The 19520-nt window shown below is 33.0% G+C and overlaps 1 protein-coding gene across 12 annotated transcripts in view; it reads left to right on the top strand.

Moving 5' to 3' along the window:
- The window catches only part of LOC124362807 (potassium voltage-gated channel subfamily H member 6), a 608699-nt gene that overhangs the window by 275243 nt on the left and 313936 nt on the right, over positions 1–19520 (top strand). For 10 of the 12 annotated variants that reach the window (XM_046817624.1, XM_046817634.1, XM_046817632.1 and 7 more), the window contains exons 6-9: positions 2129–2176; positions 4078–4243; positions 6242–6310; positions 17951–18084. In XM_046817624.1, coding sequence (XP_046673580.1) covers positions 2129–2176; positions 4078–4243; positions 6242–6310; positions 17951–18084 — 417 coding nt within the window. The remainder of the gene's footprint in view (positions 1–2128; positions 2177–4077; positions 4244–6241; positions 6311–17950; positions 18085–19520) is intronic. The other 2 variants (XM_046817627.1, XM_046817628.1) reach the window with 2 other exon arrangements.

The following is a 19520-nucleotide window of genomic DNA, read 5'->3' as shown; positions in this document are numbered from 1 at the left end:
CTTTCGGCTGCTTTAATACATTATTGATAACACAATGTCAGCTACTGTCTAGTTGTGTAGACCTTATTACTTGATGATATGCAACATAAAGTAGATTTGAGGCTGTATCACGATTATCACGTCAGTTAAATATTTGCCAGTCAAGCGTATGGCGGACACCATGAAGCACAGCTCATGTGTATTGTAGGGACACACAGCTAGAATTTTATTTTACATTTCTATTTAAAATACAAAACAGTAACAATTATATTTGAAACCGTGAGATTTATTGATTACTATTGTGTAATACGCAATATTAAGAACGTTTAGGTATTACATCACAATCCTGTTAGGTTTACTAATTAATAATAATTTTTTATTATCTAAGAAATTTTATCATAATTTAAATTGGCTATTGATATATAAAAGTATGTAAGTAGTGTTGGTGATAAAACGTATTCATGTATGGAGAACTGAGGTATTGTTGAACAATTCAGATTTTATTCCGAATAAATTGGGAATCCTTGATTGTACTAATATAAATTTTCCATCGGTAAGCAACATTGACGTGTTTCTTGTTACTATCTACTCTTCAATGTATAGTTTTCAACCTCAACATCGTTATATTCATACATAATGTACTGGTATTGCCGTACAATTCTGATTTTATTCCACATGTGGGGTGCTTGATTGTCGTTATATAAATTTTCCATCGGTAAGCAACATTTGTGGGTTTTTTTTTACTGTCTATTGTTCAATGTGTAGCTTTTAGCCTCATCATCGTTATATTCGTGTATTCTGTGCTGTTATTGTCGTTTTATTAGGATTTTATTCCACATCTGGAATGCTTCATTGGTTTAAGATAAATTTTCATCGATAAGCAACATTGACATGTTTTTTGTTACAATCTATTGTTCAATGTGTAGCTTTTAGCCTCATCATCGTTATATTCGTGTATTCTGTGCTGTTATTGTCGTTTTATTAGGATTTTATTCCACATCTGGAATGCTTCATTGGTTTAAGATAAATCTTCATCGATAAGCAACATTGACATGTTTTTTGGTACAATCTATTGTTCAATGTGTAGCTTTTAGCCTCATCATCGTTATATTCGTGTATTCTGTGCTGTTATTGTCGTTTTATTAGGATTTTATTCCACATCTGGAATGCTTCATTGGTTTAAGATAAATCTTCATCGATAAGCAACATTGACATGTTTTTTGGTACAATCTATTGTTCAATGTGTAGCTTTTAGCCTCATCATCGTTATATTCGTGAATGCTGTACTGTTATTGATGTACGATTCACATTTTATTCCACATCTGGAATGCTTCATTGGTTTAAGATAAATTTTCATCGATAAGCAACATTGACATGTTTTTTGTTACAATCTATTGTTCAATGTGTAGCTTTTAGCCTCATCATCGTTATATTCGTGAATGCTGTACTGTTATTGATGTACGATTCACATTTTATTCCACATCTGGAATGCTTGATTGTCTGAATATAAATTTTCATCGGTAAGCAAAAGTACATATTTTGCACATCTAGGTTGCTCGATTGACGAAATACAAATTTTCTATTGATAAGCAATGTTAGTGTGTTTATTTTTACTCTGTGTTGCTAAATGTGTAGCTTTTTGCCTCAACATCGTTATATTCGTGTACACTACACTGGTAGTAGTGTACATTTTAAATGTTTTGCACATTTTGTGTTCGCAATTGTCGTACTAGAAATTTCGTTCATTGACGTTAATCAGTTATAACGTGTATTTGCTCATTACACTTTAGTAAGCTACAAAGGGGGGGGGGTGAGGGGAGGGTGTGGATTAAAGGTATATATGAATAGTACTGCACTGTGTTGTGTGCACAGGACGGACGTCTGTATCTCTAGGAAAGACCGACGCCAAGTGCCCCACACTCACACAATCTCGTTGTGGCCACTTTATACTGCTCTGCTCGGGTCTACTAAATCTTTCTCCCTCTGGCCTGTATAAGACTTCTTGGCAACCGACCACGGATCGTCTGGAAATTATTTAATACTGTTTTTCCTCATATTATCATTTTTTAGTCTTTTATGTTTTTAATTTTATTTTACCCATTAGATGACTGAATACGGTTATTAAAGCTCTTCACTGCATGTTTTACAGGTTCGACCACAAAGGCCATTTTGTTCTCTCATTGCACTAACACACTCGGTATGTATTTTACTACTAACATGGGAAAAAATGTTCTTTTTATTTTAATATTTACGTATAATTTACATCCCTTGAAGACTGTATTAATCAATTATATATTTAGTTATAACAGGTGTAACTATAGAAAACAACTGTAAATCCATTATTAAATTAATTTGGATTGAGTCATGATATAAAAATGTAAGGTTTGTTACGTCAGTGAGGTTTTTTATTTCAATCGAGCTTATATGTACATATAAGCTCGATCTACATATGTATATAATTATATATATATATATATATATATATATATATATATATATAGATTTGACTGAAGTATATTTCATTAAATTAAGGTAAGATATTGTTTTGATAGGAACTTTAGGAAAGCTAGAGAATCATACAGACAAATATTTAATCAGTTATATGATTGAAATCTGTTTTTTTTTTTTTTTTACTCTTATTTATGATATCCATAAGTATCTCTGCTAACTGGTGCTTTAACTATTGTATTATCAATAGTATTATACAAACAACACATACTTTGTAACACTCATTGTCTCTCACAATAGTATTAGAAGGATCTTACAGGGACTAGCTATGAGGTTATCATTTAATGATCAGATTTCCAGTGAGGTCTGCAAGCAAAAATAAATCCCCTCATTTCTAGTAGTAAAATAAATCAAATTAAAAATGAGTTTTTTATGTATATATATATATATATATATATATTTTATATATATATATATATATATATATATATATATATATATAATTCTGTCCGTGTAAATTTAATGCATGTGAAGAATTTAAACCTCATCAGTTTGAATTACTAATATATTAGATATATAACGACACAGTGATTTTGGTGACATTTTAAGGACAATTTTAGACTATAACATGTATTAATACATTTTTGGAGACAAGCTACGCTTATCAATAACTGAGAAAATGTTCCATATTGATTTAAAAGTTATTATTCTGCATACTTTATATTAGACGAACGTTTTGTCAAACGTCATATACGTATAAAAATATCACTAAACACTTAGACGACACATGTTTTCGATAAACTTATAGTATATTTTTGTAGTAGCTGGAACCTTCCATTCATACATATTCAAGATCGGCGCTCCGCTGTAACTTCTTGAGTAGTTTTATGATTACAATCCCAGCCACTATCGTGAACACATAGACTCGTAAAAGCTGGTATCTAAATTGAATCTCCTCCTGAGCTTACATATCATAGAGTACCGTTGCTCTTTACAAGATGGAGGATTCCGCTGTCTCACGGCAAAAATACATGCATCAATATTTACAATATGGACAGATGAATATATGGGAGGTTAGAAGATTTTATTTTATTTAAAGTGAGATTTTTACAATTTTACAACTTTAATTTCAAAAGGATTTAAAGCCTTTCAAGTTATTGCCCACTTCGGAAATAGTTTAAAGTACATTGGGTATTAAACAAATTAATTTTGCAAAGTTTAGGAAATATTCAAAAATATTCAATCAGTATGAAATAACTTTAGACCTTGATAAAATATTTTATTTCCGTTTACAACAGAATACGTATTACTCCTAAATACATATTATTTTACTCTTACTGTAAATGGTATTATTAATTTAGTTTTGTGGTTAAGATTATCACTAAGCATGTTTATTCATGCGTATATATTAGATTGTCCTGATATGTACATTAAGATCCTAATTGTGACTTGGATCCTCCTATCGCAAATATAACATTATTATGACATTGTTATTCTAGCTCCATGTAGGCTATGCTAAATTATAGATTTGTGTATAACTCTGTACTTCGAAAATATTGCAAACGAAGTCCTCGATGCAGTTTTTCAAAGGCAACAATAAAACCGCAAATTAAGTTACTCTATATGGATGACGGTCACTTTATGTCGCAGGTCTCCCAGAAGAGCGGGACGTTGCCTTGGGAGCTGGAAGACAGCGGGGGAGGGAGATCCTCCGTGCCTCACGCCAGTTCTCTGGATGCCATTTCCCGAAGACAACGGACCCCAGAGGCCGTCCCCACCCCTAAAGTACCTAGTAGAAGTGCTACCTGTAGTGTCTGTAAGTATTGGGTTAAAGATGTTACGGTCATTGTGGGCATTCGTTAATGGTTTACAATACAAATTTTCACTTGATTTTGCATTCTGTTGCACAACTAATTGGTTGGAGTAGAAAATTTAAAAAATGATTGTATATCTTTCATAGCAACAAAACTTGTGAAGACACGTAACGTAATAGTTATTATAAGTTTAAAAGTTATAAATAAAATAAATTTTCAAATATGCAAATAATTCAAGTTAAGCAATCAATTGTAGTCTCCGTACGATTGATAACACTTCGATTTGCAAATGCTCACAATAACCGTAAACGCCATAACCATAATATGCTGAATTGTTAATATTGGTAACAATGGCTAAAAGGGTTTACAGAACAAACCGCACAGCAACCATTTCCAATAGTAGGATAAAATATGAATGCCACTTCGTTTATAACGACTTTCAAGTGAAATAGGGTATACAACTGGATGGGCATTTTCAGAATATTTAGGGATTTTACAGCTTCATATGTTATATAAAATGTTTAATAATTTTCAGTTGTACTTAACTATCTTGCTTTGTTAGAATAAAACATTTTAAAATATTTAAATATGTAAACTTGTTTTATTTTATGCCACTTAAATGGGATATTATCATATTATGTAGTATATGCTCCCTGTTCCAATAGTAAGATAGTTGGAAATCTTCAGAATGTACCCGACGGCTGTAAAGTCATATTTCTAGATTTTGGCTGTACATAATATGTATTAGGTCATCTGTATATTTATTAAATTTAAAGTATAAACAATAAATTGATAGTTATGAAAATTACGTGCGCACAAAAATATTACTAATAATTACTATTAATAAGACCTCAAATTGTGCAAGATTCTTTAAGTGTTGATGTGTACTAACAATAAAGTCAATGATTTATAAAAAAAACTATTATCTGGTGTGCTAAAATCATTGTTCATTTACTGATTAAAATATAATTTAGCAATCGATCCAAGTGCCGTATAAGAAGGTCATAAGTCTGAACTATCTCTAGAGACCAATATTGTTTTGATTAGTAGTACATCGTTTTCACAAGTACGAAGTATTGGTAAAGAAATATTGCATAGTGATAAAGACATATTCCAAATATTGCCATGGTCCTGAATATATGTGTTACTTAAACCGATACACTAATCTATAATTCTTGTATCAGATGAAAGTAAATCAATTATGCCGATCGTGCATCAAAAGATAAAACCTTTCTCTTAGTTTTTTCGTAGTCATTCCAAACAAATGTTTTATAAACATTCTTAGAGCTTTTTCCTGAAAACAGAATCCTACTATTGATGTTATACTTTCACTTCTACAGTAATTAAAGGGAATTTTAAAAAGTGGTGGTCGTTTCTGCAACTCTAATGTCTGGTATCAGATGGCACTGATTTCGGTTAAGTTATGATCTACGCATTCTTAGTACTACTTTTAGATAGAGATTCAATAATCTGCATTATATTTAATAACAAATAATTGTAAGAAACACAAATAAACGGTTAAGAAGATTAAATGAACCAGAGGTACCACGATCTAAGGCGCATGACTTTGGTCTGAGTTAGAGATAGCATAGGTTCAAATCATGGCTTAAGAGCCTATTAAGAGCCTACGGTAAGCCGTTGCACTCTTTATCAGTACTATCTGTACTAACTTGTTCTGTACCGACTATTCTTCTTATTCTGTTATATACCATCCTCGCTCATGTCAGTGTCCGATGAGGATGGACGGAACAAGGTTATAATGTGATGGCATTTCTTTTAAATCAAATTTCAATTCCTATGTCCGCAAAGTAATTCATTTTCTATATGAAAATATATTGTTAGTTTAAGATTTTAAATATATTTGTCTGTAAGTATTTTTTATATGCCCTAACCTTAAAATGTAAAAGTTACATACATCGTACGTTTTTGCTCTATATACGCAATTTGGGTGGCGTTATGTATTTACATAACGATTCTCATGAAAGGTGTGTGTTTAACAGTGACATCCACAGGAGCTGAAGACATTCCTCCAAGACTGAGACCTCATACACTTGATAACTTTTCTGAAGGTAAAGCAACTGAGCACGATAGAATAGTGAGCTCCTGTACAGTTCAGTTGCAGACGCGTGCAGCTACACCCCCACCCCACCATACTAGTAGCCGCTTGCTTCAGTAACAACCCCTGTGCTACACGCTTCACTCCACCTCATCAGTGACTCTTGGGCTCTCAGTTATGATAACGCACAGAAAGTAAAAACTCGCCAAATCCAAAGACACTTCATGTTTGCACTTTAAAGATGTAGACAATTGTTCCCGCTATGTATATAAATTGAAAGTTAATGAACTTTGAAAACCGACACGCACATACTCTACCAGCGTGTGTGATGTGTTTCATCGCGATATTGTGACATGAGAATAACTGGCGATATAACTGACAATATTATATGGTTATTTAATAAAACATGAAGGTCACATGTTTACTTCATTAAAAAAATAACTATTAGTACTAACACATATTAAATATAATAATGACCTTATTTAATGTAGTTAACCAATGATTATGGATCTGATGAGATAAATAAAGAAACCAAAATAACTACATCTCCAACGTATCCTTCTATATTTTGTACTTTGTCATTTATTCAAACAAATTATTAGTTTCTGAGATATCATTTGTAATACAAAATTTTTTTTGCGTAATACAGATTTTCTTTTTTTCAATATAATTTTTATGCGGGAATACATTTTCATGTTTGAACCTTAAATATTTTGCTTGATCTCCAAAACTTTTAATTTTGTAGATAAACTCATGATTTAATCTGATTAATATGTGTTAAATTAAATAAATCCAAAAATTTAAAAATTATATCCAAATAGTTATATATTATTGTATGTGCCAAATAATAATAAATTAATATTATGCTCACTCTCAATGTAAATATTGGAAATTAGAAAAATTTAAAACGTATTATAACTTTTGAGCAAACACTTTTAGAGCAAACTTTGGCATGCAGTTTAATTCACTACTGAGGTTTTAAATGATCTGTGATTGATTTAAAATTGTGAGATCTGATTCTGATATGTTTTTCTAAAAAGACATAATTTTCGAGGTAAAATCTAAAAAATAAAATGTTTAACAACTAATCTGTATTAATATCCGACTAAAATATAACAGCACCAAAAAAGAATTAAAGCATTCAAGCATTATTAAATATATATCATGTATGTTAAATTTAACAGTCTCTTCATTGATATACTCACAAGTAGACACGTACAAACGTATATAACCAAAAACTAACTTATTGGGTGACTTAATCTTTATTAAAAGAAGTTTTCAATAACATCTAAATTCAATTTTTAAAGGCAATAGTTCGATACGTATTGAATTGTAGCAAAATAAATCATGATTAATAAATTTAAACAATGTTTTATATATATATATGTGTGATATATATATATATATATATATATATATATATATATATACATGTTTTGTTACGTTTTTCATGATTATAACTATACTTTTATAAAGTTGATTATAAAGTTTATATACTTTATATATGTTGATTATATAGTTCAAGAATATGTATGCTTATGGCACTGAAATATATTTTGCGTATAGAAACAAAATACGTTAAAAGTTTTAGTTACAGGATTTCCAATTAATCTACCTATCTGCATATTAACTGTAGATTACAGATTTTATAGTGTGATATATTTTGAGAGTGGCTAAGAAGTTTTACATAACATAAGGTTGAGAACTTTAATAGTTGCGTGTGATGTTTTAGTAGTTGTAGTTTTCCTAACACACTTTCCATTATTTGATTCCGTATTTTGAAACTTATAACTTTTTATCTCTTATACTGTAACTCCCAACGTAGTTATTGAATTTTTTTATATGGTACGTGCAAAAACGCGTATGTTCTTTACTATCGTATATAGCATGTTGTTTAAAAGCCTGAGAATTGTTAAAAAACTATATTACTCGTAAGTCTTAAATGAAAAAAAATGAAATCCATATACATTTCATTTCAATTAATGAAAAGTCTTTTAAAGTGGCCAACACACACATTGTAAATTGTTATTTCTTATTTTTACAACTATTATTAGCTTTATCTGTAACCATAAATAATAACTCCATATTGAACATACCCTATACTTTAATTTCTATATTACTGAGATACGTATAGAATCTGCTGAAATCACTTAAATTATTGACTCTCATATATTTATATAAATAAAATTATTAATATAATAATTTTAGTATATGCTGTATAAATATATGTTATATAAATTATATTTCGCACAATGTTTCTCCAGGTATACCGTTAAAAAATATACGGTGGCAAGTAAACCACTTTCTACTTGTACAAATAAGCAGTGTGGTTGCAGATTCATTTAGTTCTTCACCTAAACAGTTCGATTCAACAAAATTCTAAATGCAATATATGCACACTGGCCAAAACTCTCCAAAACAATTTTTTTCTTTTCACATTTTGCTTAAACTTTATCAATTTATAAATCTATTAATTATATTGTACATCAATTTCTCAAATTTTTAAAACATCCCTTTTTGTGAAACGCAAAAATATAGTCATCATATGTGGCTGTAACCTTGAATTATTAAACGGAAGATGAGTTTTTAGTAATGGAGATAAATATGAATAACACTCATGGTACAACGATTCTAATTGTTGGAAAGTTAAAACGTAACACGTCTAACATTTAGAAACCTCATCTATCATCTTGAAATCTAATAAAATATAAAGAGATATAAGCATACAGAACTAAGAGGATTCTATAAACATGGAAATAATCTATTACGTCTGTAAAGATATTTACTTGCAAAAGGTCTATAATATTGAAGAACTACGTATACTTATATGTCCGCTAGGTATTACAAGGTTCTTAAATGTATAGTCGTGTCTTAGAGCCTTAAAAGATATCAACGGCATGTATAAGCATACTTTATTTTACACAAACTTTGAGTTTTAAAACTGGTTTTACATCGTTTGCTCTATGATGGCTATTATGAGATGCAATCGTTTCTATTAAGATGTATCACCACCATTTTAAGATATAAGTAAGATATGTAATATAATAGGAGAGCAAAGTTGATTGAAAGTGCTCAATATATTCTAAACTACACCATTTAGGGTCTGTGCTGGGAAAAAAGTAATTTATTCAGGTAACCTTACAAACAATATTACAACATTACATAGGTCAATAATAACCATTATAACCCAAGTCCTTATGAGTACAACTAATTGTCATTCATATGCACAATACAATATATAGTGTCATAAACCACTAGTCAAAAATCATGAATCTATAAACACGCTCATCAATAGAGTGCTTTTTTGTATTCTTAAAAATTTTTTGTAGTTTAACTTCATTTTAATAGTATAAGTAAAGCTGTTAAAAACTGTTATGTCATTGTAAAACAGATTATCTTTCAAAAAAAAACTGTAGAATGGAGAATATTTACCTTTTTTGTATTTCTGAGACTTGTGAGTGGAAGAGACCGAGAATATGGTTCAGTTTTTTTTTCATAAATATAAGAGATTAAAAATTTAGAAGCAAGGACGGAATACATCTCTGAAAGATGTATTTATTTAAACGCAAATTTCATTACATAAAAGGAATACATACAAATGTATAAGTACAATATATTCTACAGATATCAGTGATTGGTGTTTCAAAGAATCAGAGGTTCAAAAAATTTACAACAAATTACAAGCAGATACATGTATCGGCATAGCAAAAACAGTGCAATCATAAATATAATTAGGAATAAGAAGTGAGAAGATAAGATTCACACACCCATTTAGGATTCGTTTTTTCTTAAGATTTTTTGTAATGTGAACTACAAAAGCGTCCAGTAATTCTCCCCGCACCACTCGAAAACCGCGTAAGCAAGTTGTGGATAGAAATTACCTAGTAGGAGTCAGAAATCATGATCGAGCAAGTCTGTCAGATTACGCAGGACAGAGATTAATAAATTGAATTTTCAATATGTGGTTAGAATTGCAACGGATCATCTAGTTCCATTCCTAAACATCTCTTAGACATACCTCACCACTCCTTAGCATCACATACCAATAAGAATACAAGTTGATAATTATATCATATATGGAATACTAAAAAAGATTAAATAATTTCAAAATTAATAAATAAAAATAATGAATGCTCACTAGCTAGAATTACAACTAACTTTAAAAAAAATTGTTTCCAATCCATTGCATCATAGCACTAACTCTCAATGTCAATATTAAGATGGGTTTACACATAGCTTGCCGAGCTCCTGCCGTGCCGTGTTTTAGTCAAAACAGTTATTTTGGATTTGCCATTTAGTTTACATGAGACGGCAGATTCACGATTTACACATAGCCTGCCATGCCCCTGCCGTGCCTCTTCCGTTTTCATCCGATCGCTCGCGAGGGCTATCCACGGCAGGTGACCGGTTGGCGACAGTGACACGGCATATTAATATTAATAATACAAAACTTGCAGTGACCTAAGGGTAAAGGCAAATCTTTCTTCGTTATAAATACATTTCCTCCATTTAGTGTTTTTCTTCGGAAGAAGGTCGAGCAAATACTTGAACTTTTAAAATACCATCCGAAAGTATCTCATAAAATAAAGCGAGTCATCCTTCCACCTTCGAAAAAGAGTGTGGAACTCTCCCTCCTCGTCTTCCACCAAAAATACTTTGTGTACCCAATACGTCTTTTTCCGTTTTTACTTTTTCGTTTACGTAACGCGACATAAGCAGCTGTTGCGATCACAACTTCCGCCTCGTCCGTGTCAAATTTAACAACTGAATCCTTCAGAGCATCGGCACGTAAAGTGTGGCATGGCAGGGGCATGGAAGGGGCACGGCAGCGACAGGTCACCGGTTGTCAAAATCGCACGGCAGAGACATGGCACGGGCACGGCAGGCTATTTTTAAACCCACCTTTACGTTGAAAAAATTATAAACGGCCACCATCTTGAAAGATTAAATTGATTTAAAATAGCTAAGTACTATATTTAAATCGTGCAAGTATTATTTTACCTGTACGATTTAGTCCTAAATTCAGTCTGAACCCGTAAAGAGTTATGGAACTTATAGTGTAAAATAGTGTTTTCTCTTTAACTTTATAAAGTTTTACGGCTGCTACCTCGAAATATTTCTGGAAGAAAAACGCTACAGAACTAATATTATCTGAAAATAATAAGTAAGTAGTTCACAGTTTTTTATGACTCTAACAATCAAGATGTAACCATTCCTTTACTAAAATTTGGATGGCTTCCATCTTAAAGCATTCAGAAATATTGGAAACTATGTACAAGTGAAGGTTCTTTAAAACCACTTATTGTATCTAAAAAACGTGTCTTGTTGGTAAAATTCTTGAGATAAACATTATGCAAAAATGTGAAATGCCACCATCTTGACAACTTTTATTGCTTGACACTGGTTAACAAACTCATGCAAGCCACGTGGAAATTTACTTTCTCGTTCCAAATTTAGTCGGAACTTTTTTTAAAATTAACAGCACGTATCGTGTTCATAGGCACGCGTCATTGCATAACTGCACAAACACATATACAACGCATACATATATACACAGACACAAATTGATTGCTACTACTTACCTACACTTACATAATCCTATCACTCGTGGGTATGGAAAACTTCCATATCTTTATGTGCACTCGAGCGATGTCTCGAACGAACGGGGACTGTAGATTTGGAATGTTGTATGAACCGTATTTTCTATAGAAGCAATTTTGAGTTCAATTATGGTGCATGTCAATCCATGGGAGTTGGCTGAGCGTTAGCAAACATATTTCTGTTGTCTTATGGGTAACCACGGTGGCAACGAGAAAATAGCAGAATAAATAAATTTGTAAAAAATTCTGAGTAAAATCATATAGAACTTTTATATGTGAAATCGTAGCGTATATAATCTAACTAAATGAGCTGTACACTTGAAATCTTGCAAGTGACCTCAATGAACTTGTTATGCGTGTCATGCTGAATACTCATATCTTAATTATTTATCGTACTAATCTTACTTATTTAGAAGTAAGACATCGATATTTTTGACACATACATTTTCTAACATTTGATTCTAAAATGCTGAGAAAAAGTTACGACTAAGATATGTATCTGTGAGAAGTGGACAACCCTGATGATGCTACAGTACACTATTGCGCAGTTCACTTCCTGCAGCTATATCGTTCCATGCAATTCCTACCACTGTAAAGTGCAATTAAACAGATCATAGTAAATAACAATTCAAACCATATTATCCACCCTTATTGACCCCTTGTTCCAGTTAGTGAACAAAACATATGTAAAACTACTGTAAATATTACTAAGAAATACTTTCAATGATACTTTCAAATCAATAAAATGTATTCGTTTTTGGTCTTTAATTTTATACTTAACTTAACTCGTTATTACGAAAATAGGAATTATTGAAAACCCAATGCATTCTTTTAACTGTATCGATATCTCTCCGTCCGTGTGAGATAGTATTTTTCTATTGACAAGTCCTCTTGGTCCAAGAAAGAACTATTGAATTGTGGATCAAAAGGTGAAAGGGAGTCGTGAAAAAATATTAGTCAGTTGATAAAAACGTGCGTTACTAAAAACAACACCAACCAGACTACTCCTGGCTTGTAATACACAGAACGAAGTATTGGACTTTCCTTGTTTTATAATGCTATTATCATATGCAGGGAAACAGTAATGACAGGATTAGAGTGTGTATTTTAGTTGATTCTGGAAATTACCAGAATGCTAAGTTTCAACAGGTATATCAGTCTAAACACAACCCTTTGTTTATATTAGATACATTTGAGAAAGCATCAGAAACCCAGGCTCGGGATCATAGGAATTTTAGCCTAAATCCTGGCCACTCAGCGAGTGAGACGCTACACCACTATCTCATCTCTTTTTCTATCTGAAAGTACCTGAGGTTAAATCTTTTAAGGGTCTGAATGCATAACAGCACTCCTATCTTTTATAAAATGTACTTCAGGGCAGAACATGTACTACGTATGGCCAAGGCTATGGATCCGGCTCAAAAGACAAGTGCAGCTGGCAGCTGGCGCATTGATGAACTGTATAATTTTTAAAGATAGCAAGTGCGCATTAAGAGACATGTACTGAAAAGAAAAAAAAATAAGAAAGAGGGTACTTGAAACTGATATAGCATCATAAATAATGAACGAAATTATTCTTAATTGGGCATACATGTAATGCTTGATTTAGTTTTATGAAAAATATTGAAAATTCCCAAAAATTTTTATTTTTAACGTATTAGTAGGAGATTAAATTTAAATTTCAGAAGGATTTTTGCTTAAGCTTTTCATAATAATTTGGAAAATTTAAAGAGAAAACGTGACCAAACTATAGGCGTTTCTATGTTGAAAAGTCATGAAACATTTATATATTCATTATTTTAATAGCATATTTTAGTATGCTATTTTGAAGAATATTAGGCATATTTTAAAAGTTCATCGCTATCGTGTCATAAGATGATCGTTACATCATTCATATTATGATCAGATTTTTAAATTAGTTATCAGAATTGTTCTCGGAGAGCATCTGAAGGAAAGAAGTTCGGCATTATATTGGGACAAACTGGAGCTCAACTGCAACAGGTCTATCTGAACGAAGGTAGCCTGCTCTCTGACATGACTTTTTTGTAAAAAAAAAAATATGACGACTATGAACGGTGAGTGTTTTGCTGTATATCAGAGTGGATTACAAGCCAAACACGACACAAGTGTGTTTTTGCCGCCTATGAGAGTGATTGCAGAGCTATACAGCAATATATTTATCTGTCTGCCTGCTACGACTGAGTGTTCTCGTCATATATAATGATTGGTTGATTGCCGAATGTTCAACTGATCTCTAGGATGGGGAAAAGACCAGAACACTGTAATTTACTTCTCGCCATCTATCTGGAAGGCTGGATAGTCCGGACATAGTGTAACTTGAAAATCTATCACGGTTGGTGAGAGAGAGAGTGTCCGCATATAGCAAATATGTTCTCTTGCCGTGTAATAATTGGAGATGGTTTAAATATTTTATAGACAGAAAATTGCACTTGTAAATACAAATATCACAGCATTTCTGCATGTACGACTACTGTAAATGTACGAAGCTTTTCTCTTCAACTGTTGTACATACAATTTGAAATTACAAGTTGTATAATTTTGGTTGTACAACTTTGTTTGATTTTTGCTTTTTTCTCACTGTATGCTTTATTGCCCCCAATACAATCGTTGTTCATACAATAATGTTTTTGTTATGCACGATTAATTAGATGCAACTGATAAACATATGATGAATTTGTATTATTTATTCGTTTCTTCGTCGTTTGTTTTTTATTGAATCCAAAAATATTTTTTAATAATAAAAGCGTAATAAATGTACGTATAAAATAATACCTATATTATTATTATTTGTAGTAACTTAATGGGATAAAAAATATGTCGTCTCTGAACGAATTTCGCAATTTTTAAAAACCTACAATTGCTTGAAAAATGAAATACATTTTTTTACTGGGTGGCGTAATGAATGTTTAGAGATATCTCTGTGACAGTGTGCAGGTCTGTTACGTACATGTCAGCTGCTACACTCTACCCTACACAGAACGTTGACTAGACGGCTTTGCTCACAATGTGAGGCTTACCACAATCAGATGACAGGCATGCCGGTCGCTGCTTGCACACTGCTCAATGCTCAGTGCTCAGGCTGCCTTTCTCCCTTTAAACTTCGATTCATTTCACAACGGCAATACATCATTCAGTGCATATATAACACACGAAATACAACTAGTAGTAAATATCTTTACAAATGAACGTACATTATCATTCTTTTGTAAGTCTATGAACACGTTTTTTGTTATAATAAACGCGAGTTTTCAATGTTTTTTTTATTTTATAAGTACGCCATAATATCATTACCCCAATCAAATACACACAAGGCTCTACCACACGTTGAACAATATTTTTTTTATTGCTGTTAATACTACAGAGTAATAGAGCTAGTAATTACTATAGAAATGACAGTTGTTTGCAGTACTGATTAGTAATTAATTAGCTTATTAATAAGAGCATTTAAAGAGTATTTCACTTTAGTTTATATTTTTCTATGTAATAAAATATTCGTTTGACATTTTGCCTGACTGGTAAAAGATACTAAATCGATTAGTGAAACTCAATAATTATAGTTGGGGGCCAATAAATCGAGATTTTTTTAGTATTGTTGATTAATTATTTTTCAAGGATCAATTTAATAGAAATTTTCACGCAGTTTAATTTTATCCCAACTATTCTTAATAATTGTTGGTGAAGTGCCTCCTTTCCTGTATTGGATTGTATTAATTCCCTATAATTTAACTCAAGAATTTTGGAGGAGGCAGGACAAACCTTGATTAGACGGCTTTAAACTGCATATGAATTAACTCTTAATCGACGTAACCCGAAATTTTGCCTACTTCTATTTCTAAAAGCAGTTTAATTTTATTGCACTTTATTGAGTTAGAAATAAACATATCTATATTATATATTACTACTATATATATTACATAATTTAAAATTCTCTCTAGTGTTCTACAAAAACGTCAACTTACTAAATATGTAAAATGTAAAGTAAAAGAAATAAACGTTTGACATACTGTAGCAATAAATGTAATATTTTCCACACTATTAAAAAGCTAGAATTTGGACTGTCATAGAAAATTCTTTTATATGTAGTGTATTCTAAGTACTCGTGCTATTTTCTTAGTTCATTATTGAAAATCTATCTATAAAGTCAGTATTGTTGATTCAAATTATTGACTTATAAATTATCCAAAATATAAAGTTTGTAGAATGTGTATTGTCATCATATTACAACATTTAATAACTTTAATTGATCTTGTATAATCATAAAATGTAAAAATGCAACTGGCACAGAAATGAGGTTACAATTTTGATCAAGAATCTTAGTTCTTTCTTACGCAGCCTGGATTATATGACTGTATTCTAGAAACCCTGTTTACACCAGGTCACGACTTTCAGTTTAATAACATCGAAGGTTGTCTGCACTGAGGCCGAAATATCTAAATAAAAAGATTGTGTTAAAAATGATGTTAAAGTTGGTTTTCTGATGTTAACAGAAAATATAAGAAAAATACGGTTATCACCACTAATATTATTATTGATCTATGACTAGCCGAGATGTTACAAATATTCAGAAATTAGTACTGTAATATAAGTTTAATCATTATAGGTAGAGTACTCTGAAAGTGATCAAGGCAAGAAAAGGCATTCCTTTGGGATATACTACATGAGATAAAAAGTAAAAATATGCGCACTATTTCTTGATTTTTAATTGTTTATGCGATTTACAAACAAATTTTTAAGTATTAGTTATAAAAATAGTCATTTTTTTCATCTGTTCTCTCATTCTCAATTCCAAAGCTACTCTATATACACTTAGGTGATCTAAACCGGACTGTGAGGTGTGAACAATAGAACAGATAAACAATCTAGCTGGGATAGGTCCGGATAAACAAAGTAGTCATTATTAGCAAACGGCAGATAAACAGTGGAGAGGTTGGCGAAGTGCCACCTTTTCTTGTATTGGACTGTATTCAGTTCCTATAATAGGGACACTTCCATCAATACTGACGTAGCGTTGTGGTTAACTCTTTTACCCAAACACGCATTTCCAAATCCACGCAAGAAACTTAACTAATTAAAACCTTTCAGTTTCAATGTTCAGCAATTGAAAATTTATAAGATATAATTTATAGTATATATCTATATATCATACGTATGCTATATATATTTACAACAAAGTTTAACAAAAGCAATGGCGTTTCAATACGTTTGCGTCTTCTTCAAACACTGATTTATATGGATACCTAACAGTTATGTTTAGGTAAATAAATTAAACTTAGTATACACATAATGTTGTTACTTTTTTCAACATATAAGAAGTCACGTTTACAAATATATGTTGCCAACGAATTTCAATTAATAAATTAAAACGATTCGGATTCTGCAGTCTAATGACTCCCTCAATTACAATCTAATTGAAATATAAATTAAAAGGTACATTTAATTATCACGACGCTATGGCATTCCGTAAAAAACTCAAAAGAATTTATTTTCCGTTTACACCTCACATTCACGTAAATATGATAAACTGTTTGATTCAAAAGAGCATGGTATAAAGATGTTCCTACCATTTACAAAAAGCTAGTATAATAAGATCCACATAGTCACGATTCTCAAGCGCAGATGGGCGTACATATCAAACCAGAGATTTATTTAGTTGTAATACTACTTTATAAACAACTTCCATCAAAAACTGATTATTTGTTTGTTATTATCAAATAAAGTCATGACAGTATATTTAATACAAGTCATTATTGACATATTAAACATAATGTTTCAGATTAATGTAACACTTCATAATAGACTAATTTCATTAATACTATAACTTCTTATCAGCAAATTATGTTTAAGTAACAAAAGTTGTATAGCTCTTATAAATAAACGTTTTACAAATAATTTAACATTACAAAACATTTATATTTTTGTAGCGTGTTTAACAATATCCTGTTCTGGTGTGGTGAATCTTTGGACATGTATTACACTTAGAAACATTAATGTTTTCAATAAATCCAGTAACCATGTACTTGTCTCTGTTCCAGCGACGAGAAACCATGTGGCAAAACGTTTCCCCAACACGTCGTCTGAGAGTGATCTGCAGCATTACCGCGCCTCGGCGCATTGGGACCACGCCCCTTCACTCTCCAATGTCGCCTCAGACAGCCTTAAACACAAGGTAGGTCTACTCTCGTCGTGACGCAAGAGAGTTATCTGCTCCAATACCGCGCCTCGGCGCATCAGGACCACGCCCCTTCACTCTCTAATGTCGCCTCAGATAGCCTTAAACACAAGGTAGGTTTATTCTCGACGTGACGCAAGAGAGGTATCTGCACCATTACCGCGCCTCGGCGCCTCAGGACCACGCCCCTTCACTCTCCAATGTCGCCTACGACAGCCTTAAACACAAGGTAGGTCTACTCTCGTCATGACGCAAGAGAGTTATCTGCAGCTTTACCGCACCTCGGCGCATTGGGACCACGCCCCTTCACTCTCCAATGTCGCCTCAGACAGCCTTAAACACAAGGTAGATCTACTCTCGTTGTGACGCGTGAGAATTATCTGCAGCATTACCATGCCTCAGCGCAATTGGACCACGCCCCTTCACTCTCGGACGTCGCCTCAGACAGCCTTAAACATAAGGTAGGTCTACTCTCATCATGACGCACGAGAGAGTTATCTGCAGCATTATCGCGTCTCGGCGCATTGGGACCACGCCCCTTCACTCTCCAATGTCGTCTACGACAGCCTTAAACACAAGGTAGGTCTACTCTCGTCATGACGCAAGAGAGTTATCAGCAGCTTTACCGCACCTCGGCGCATTGGGACCACGCCCCTTCACTCTCCAATGTCGCCTCAGACAGCCTTAAACACAAGGTAGATCTACTCTCGTTGTGACGCGTGAGAATTATCTGCAGCATTACCATGCCTCAGCGCAATTGGACCACGCCCCTTCAATCTCGGACGTCGCCTCAGACAGCCTTAAACAAAAGGTAGGTCTACTCTCGTCGTGACGCATGAGAGTTAACTGCATTATTACCATGCCTCAGCGCAATTGGACCACGCCCCTTCACTCCCGGACGTCGCCTCAGACAGCCTTAAACACAAGGTAGATCTACTCTCGTTGTGACGCGTGAGAATTGTCTGCAGCATTACCATGCCTCAGGCGCAATTGGACCACGCCCCTTCAATCTCGGACGTCGCCTCAGACAGCCTTAAACAACAGGTAGGTCTACTCTCGTCGTGACGCATGAGAGTTAACTGCATTATTACCATGCCTCAGGCGCAATTGGACCACGCCCCTTCACTCTCGGACGTCGCCTCAGACAGCCTTAAACACAAGGTAGGTCTACTCTCATCATGACGCAAGAGAGTTATCTGCAGCATTATCGCGTCTCGGCGCATTGGGACCACGCCCCTTCACTCTCCAATGTCGTCTCAGACAGCCACGTAGGTCTACTCTCGTCGTGACGCAAGACAGTTATCTGCAGCTTTACCGCACCTCGGCGCATTGGGACCACACCCCTTCACTCTCCAATGTCGCCTCAGACAGCCTTAAACACAAGGTAGATCTACTCTCGTTGTGACGCGTGAAGAATTATCTGCAGCATTACC

Source organism: Homalodisca vitripennis, chromosome 5 (assembly GCF_021130785.1).
Source record: "Homalodisca vitripennis isolate AUS2020 chromosome 5, UT_GWSS_2.1, whole genome shotgun sequence".
NCBI lineage: Eukaryota > Metazoa > Arthropoda > Insecta > Hemiptera > Cicadellidae > Homalodisca > Homalodisca vitripennis.
Note: the sequence above shows the minus strand (reverse complement) of the source record. Positions and strands in the feature narration are given on the sequence as shown.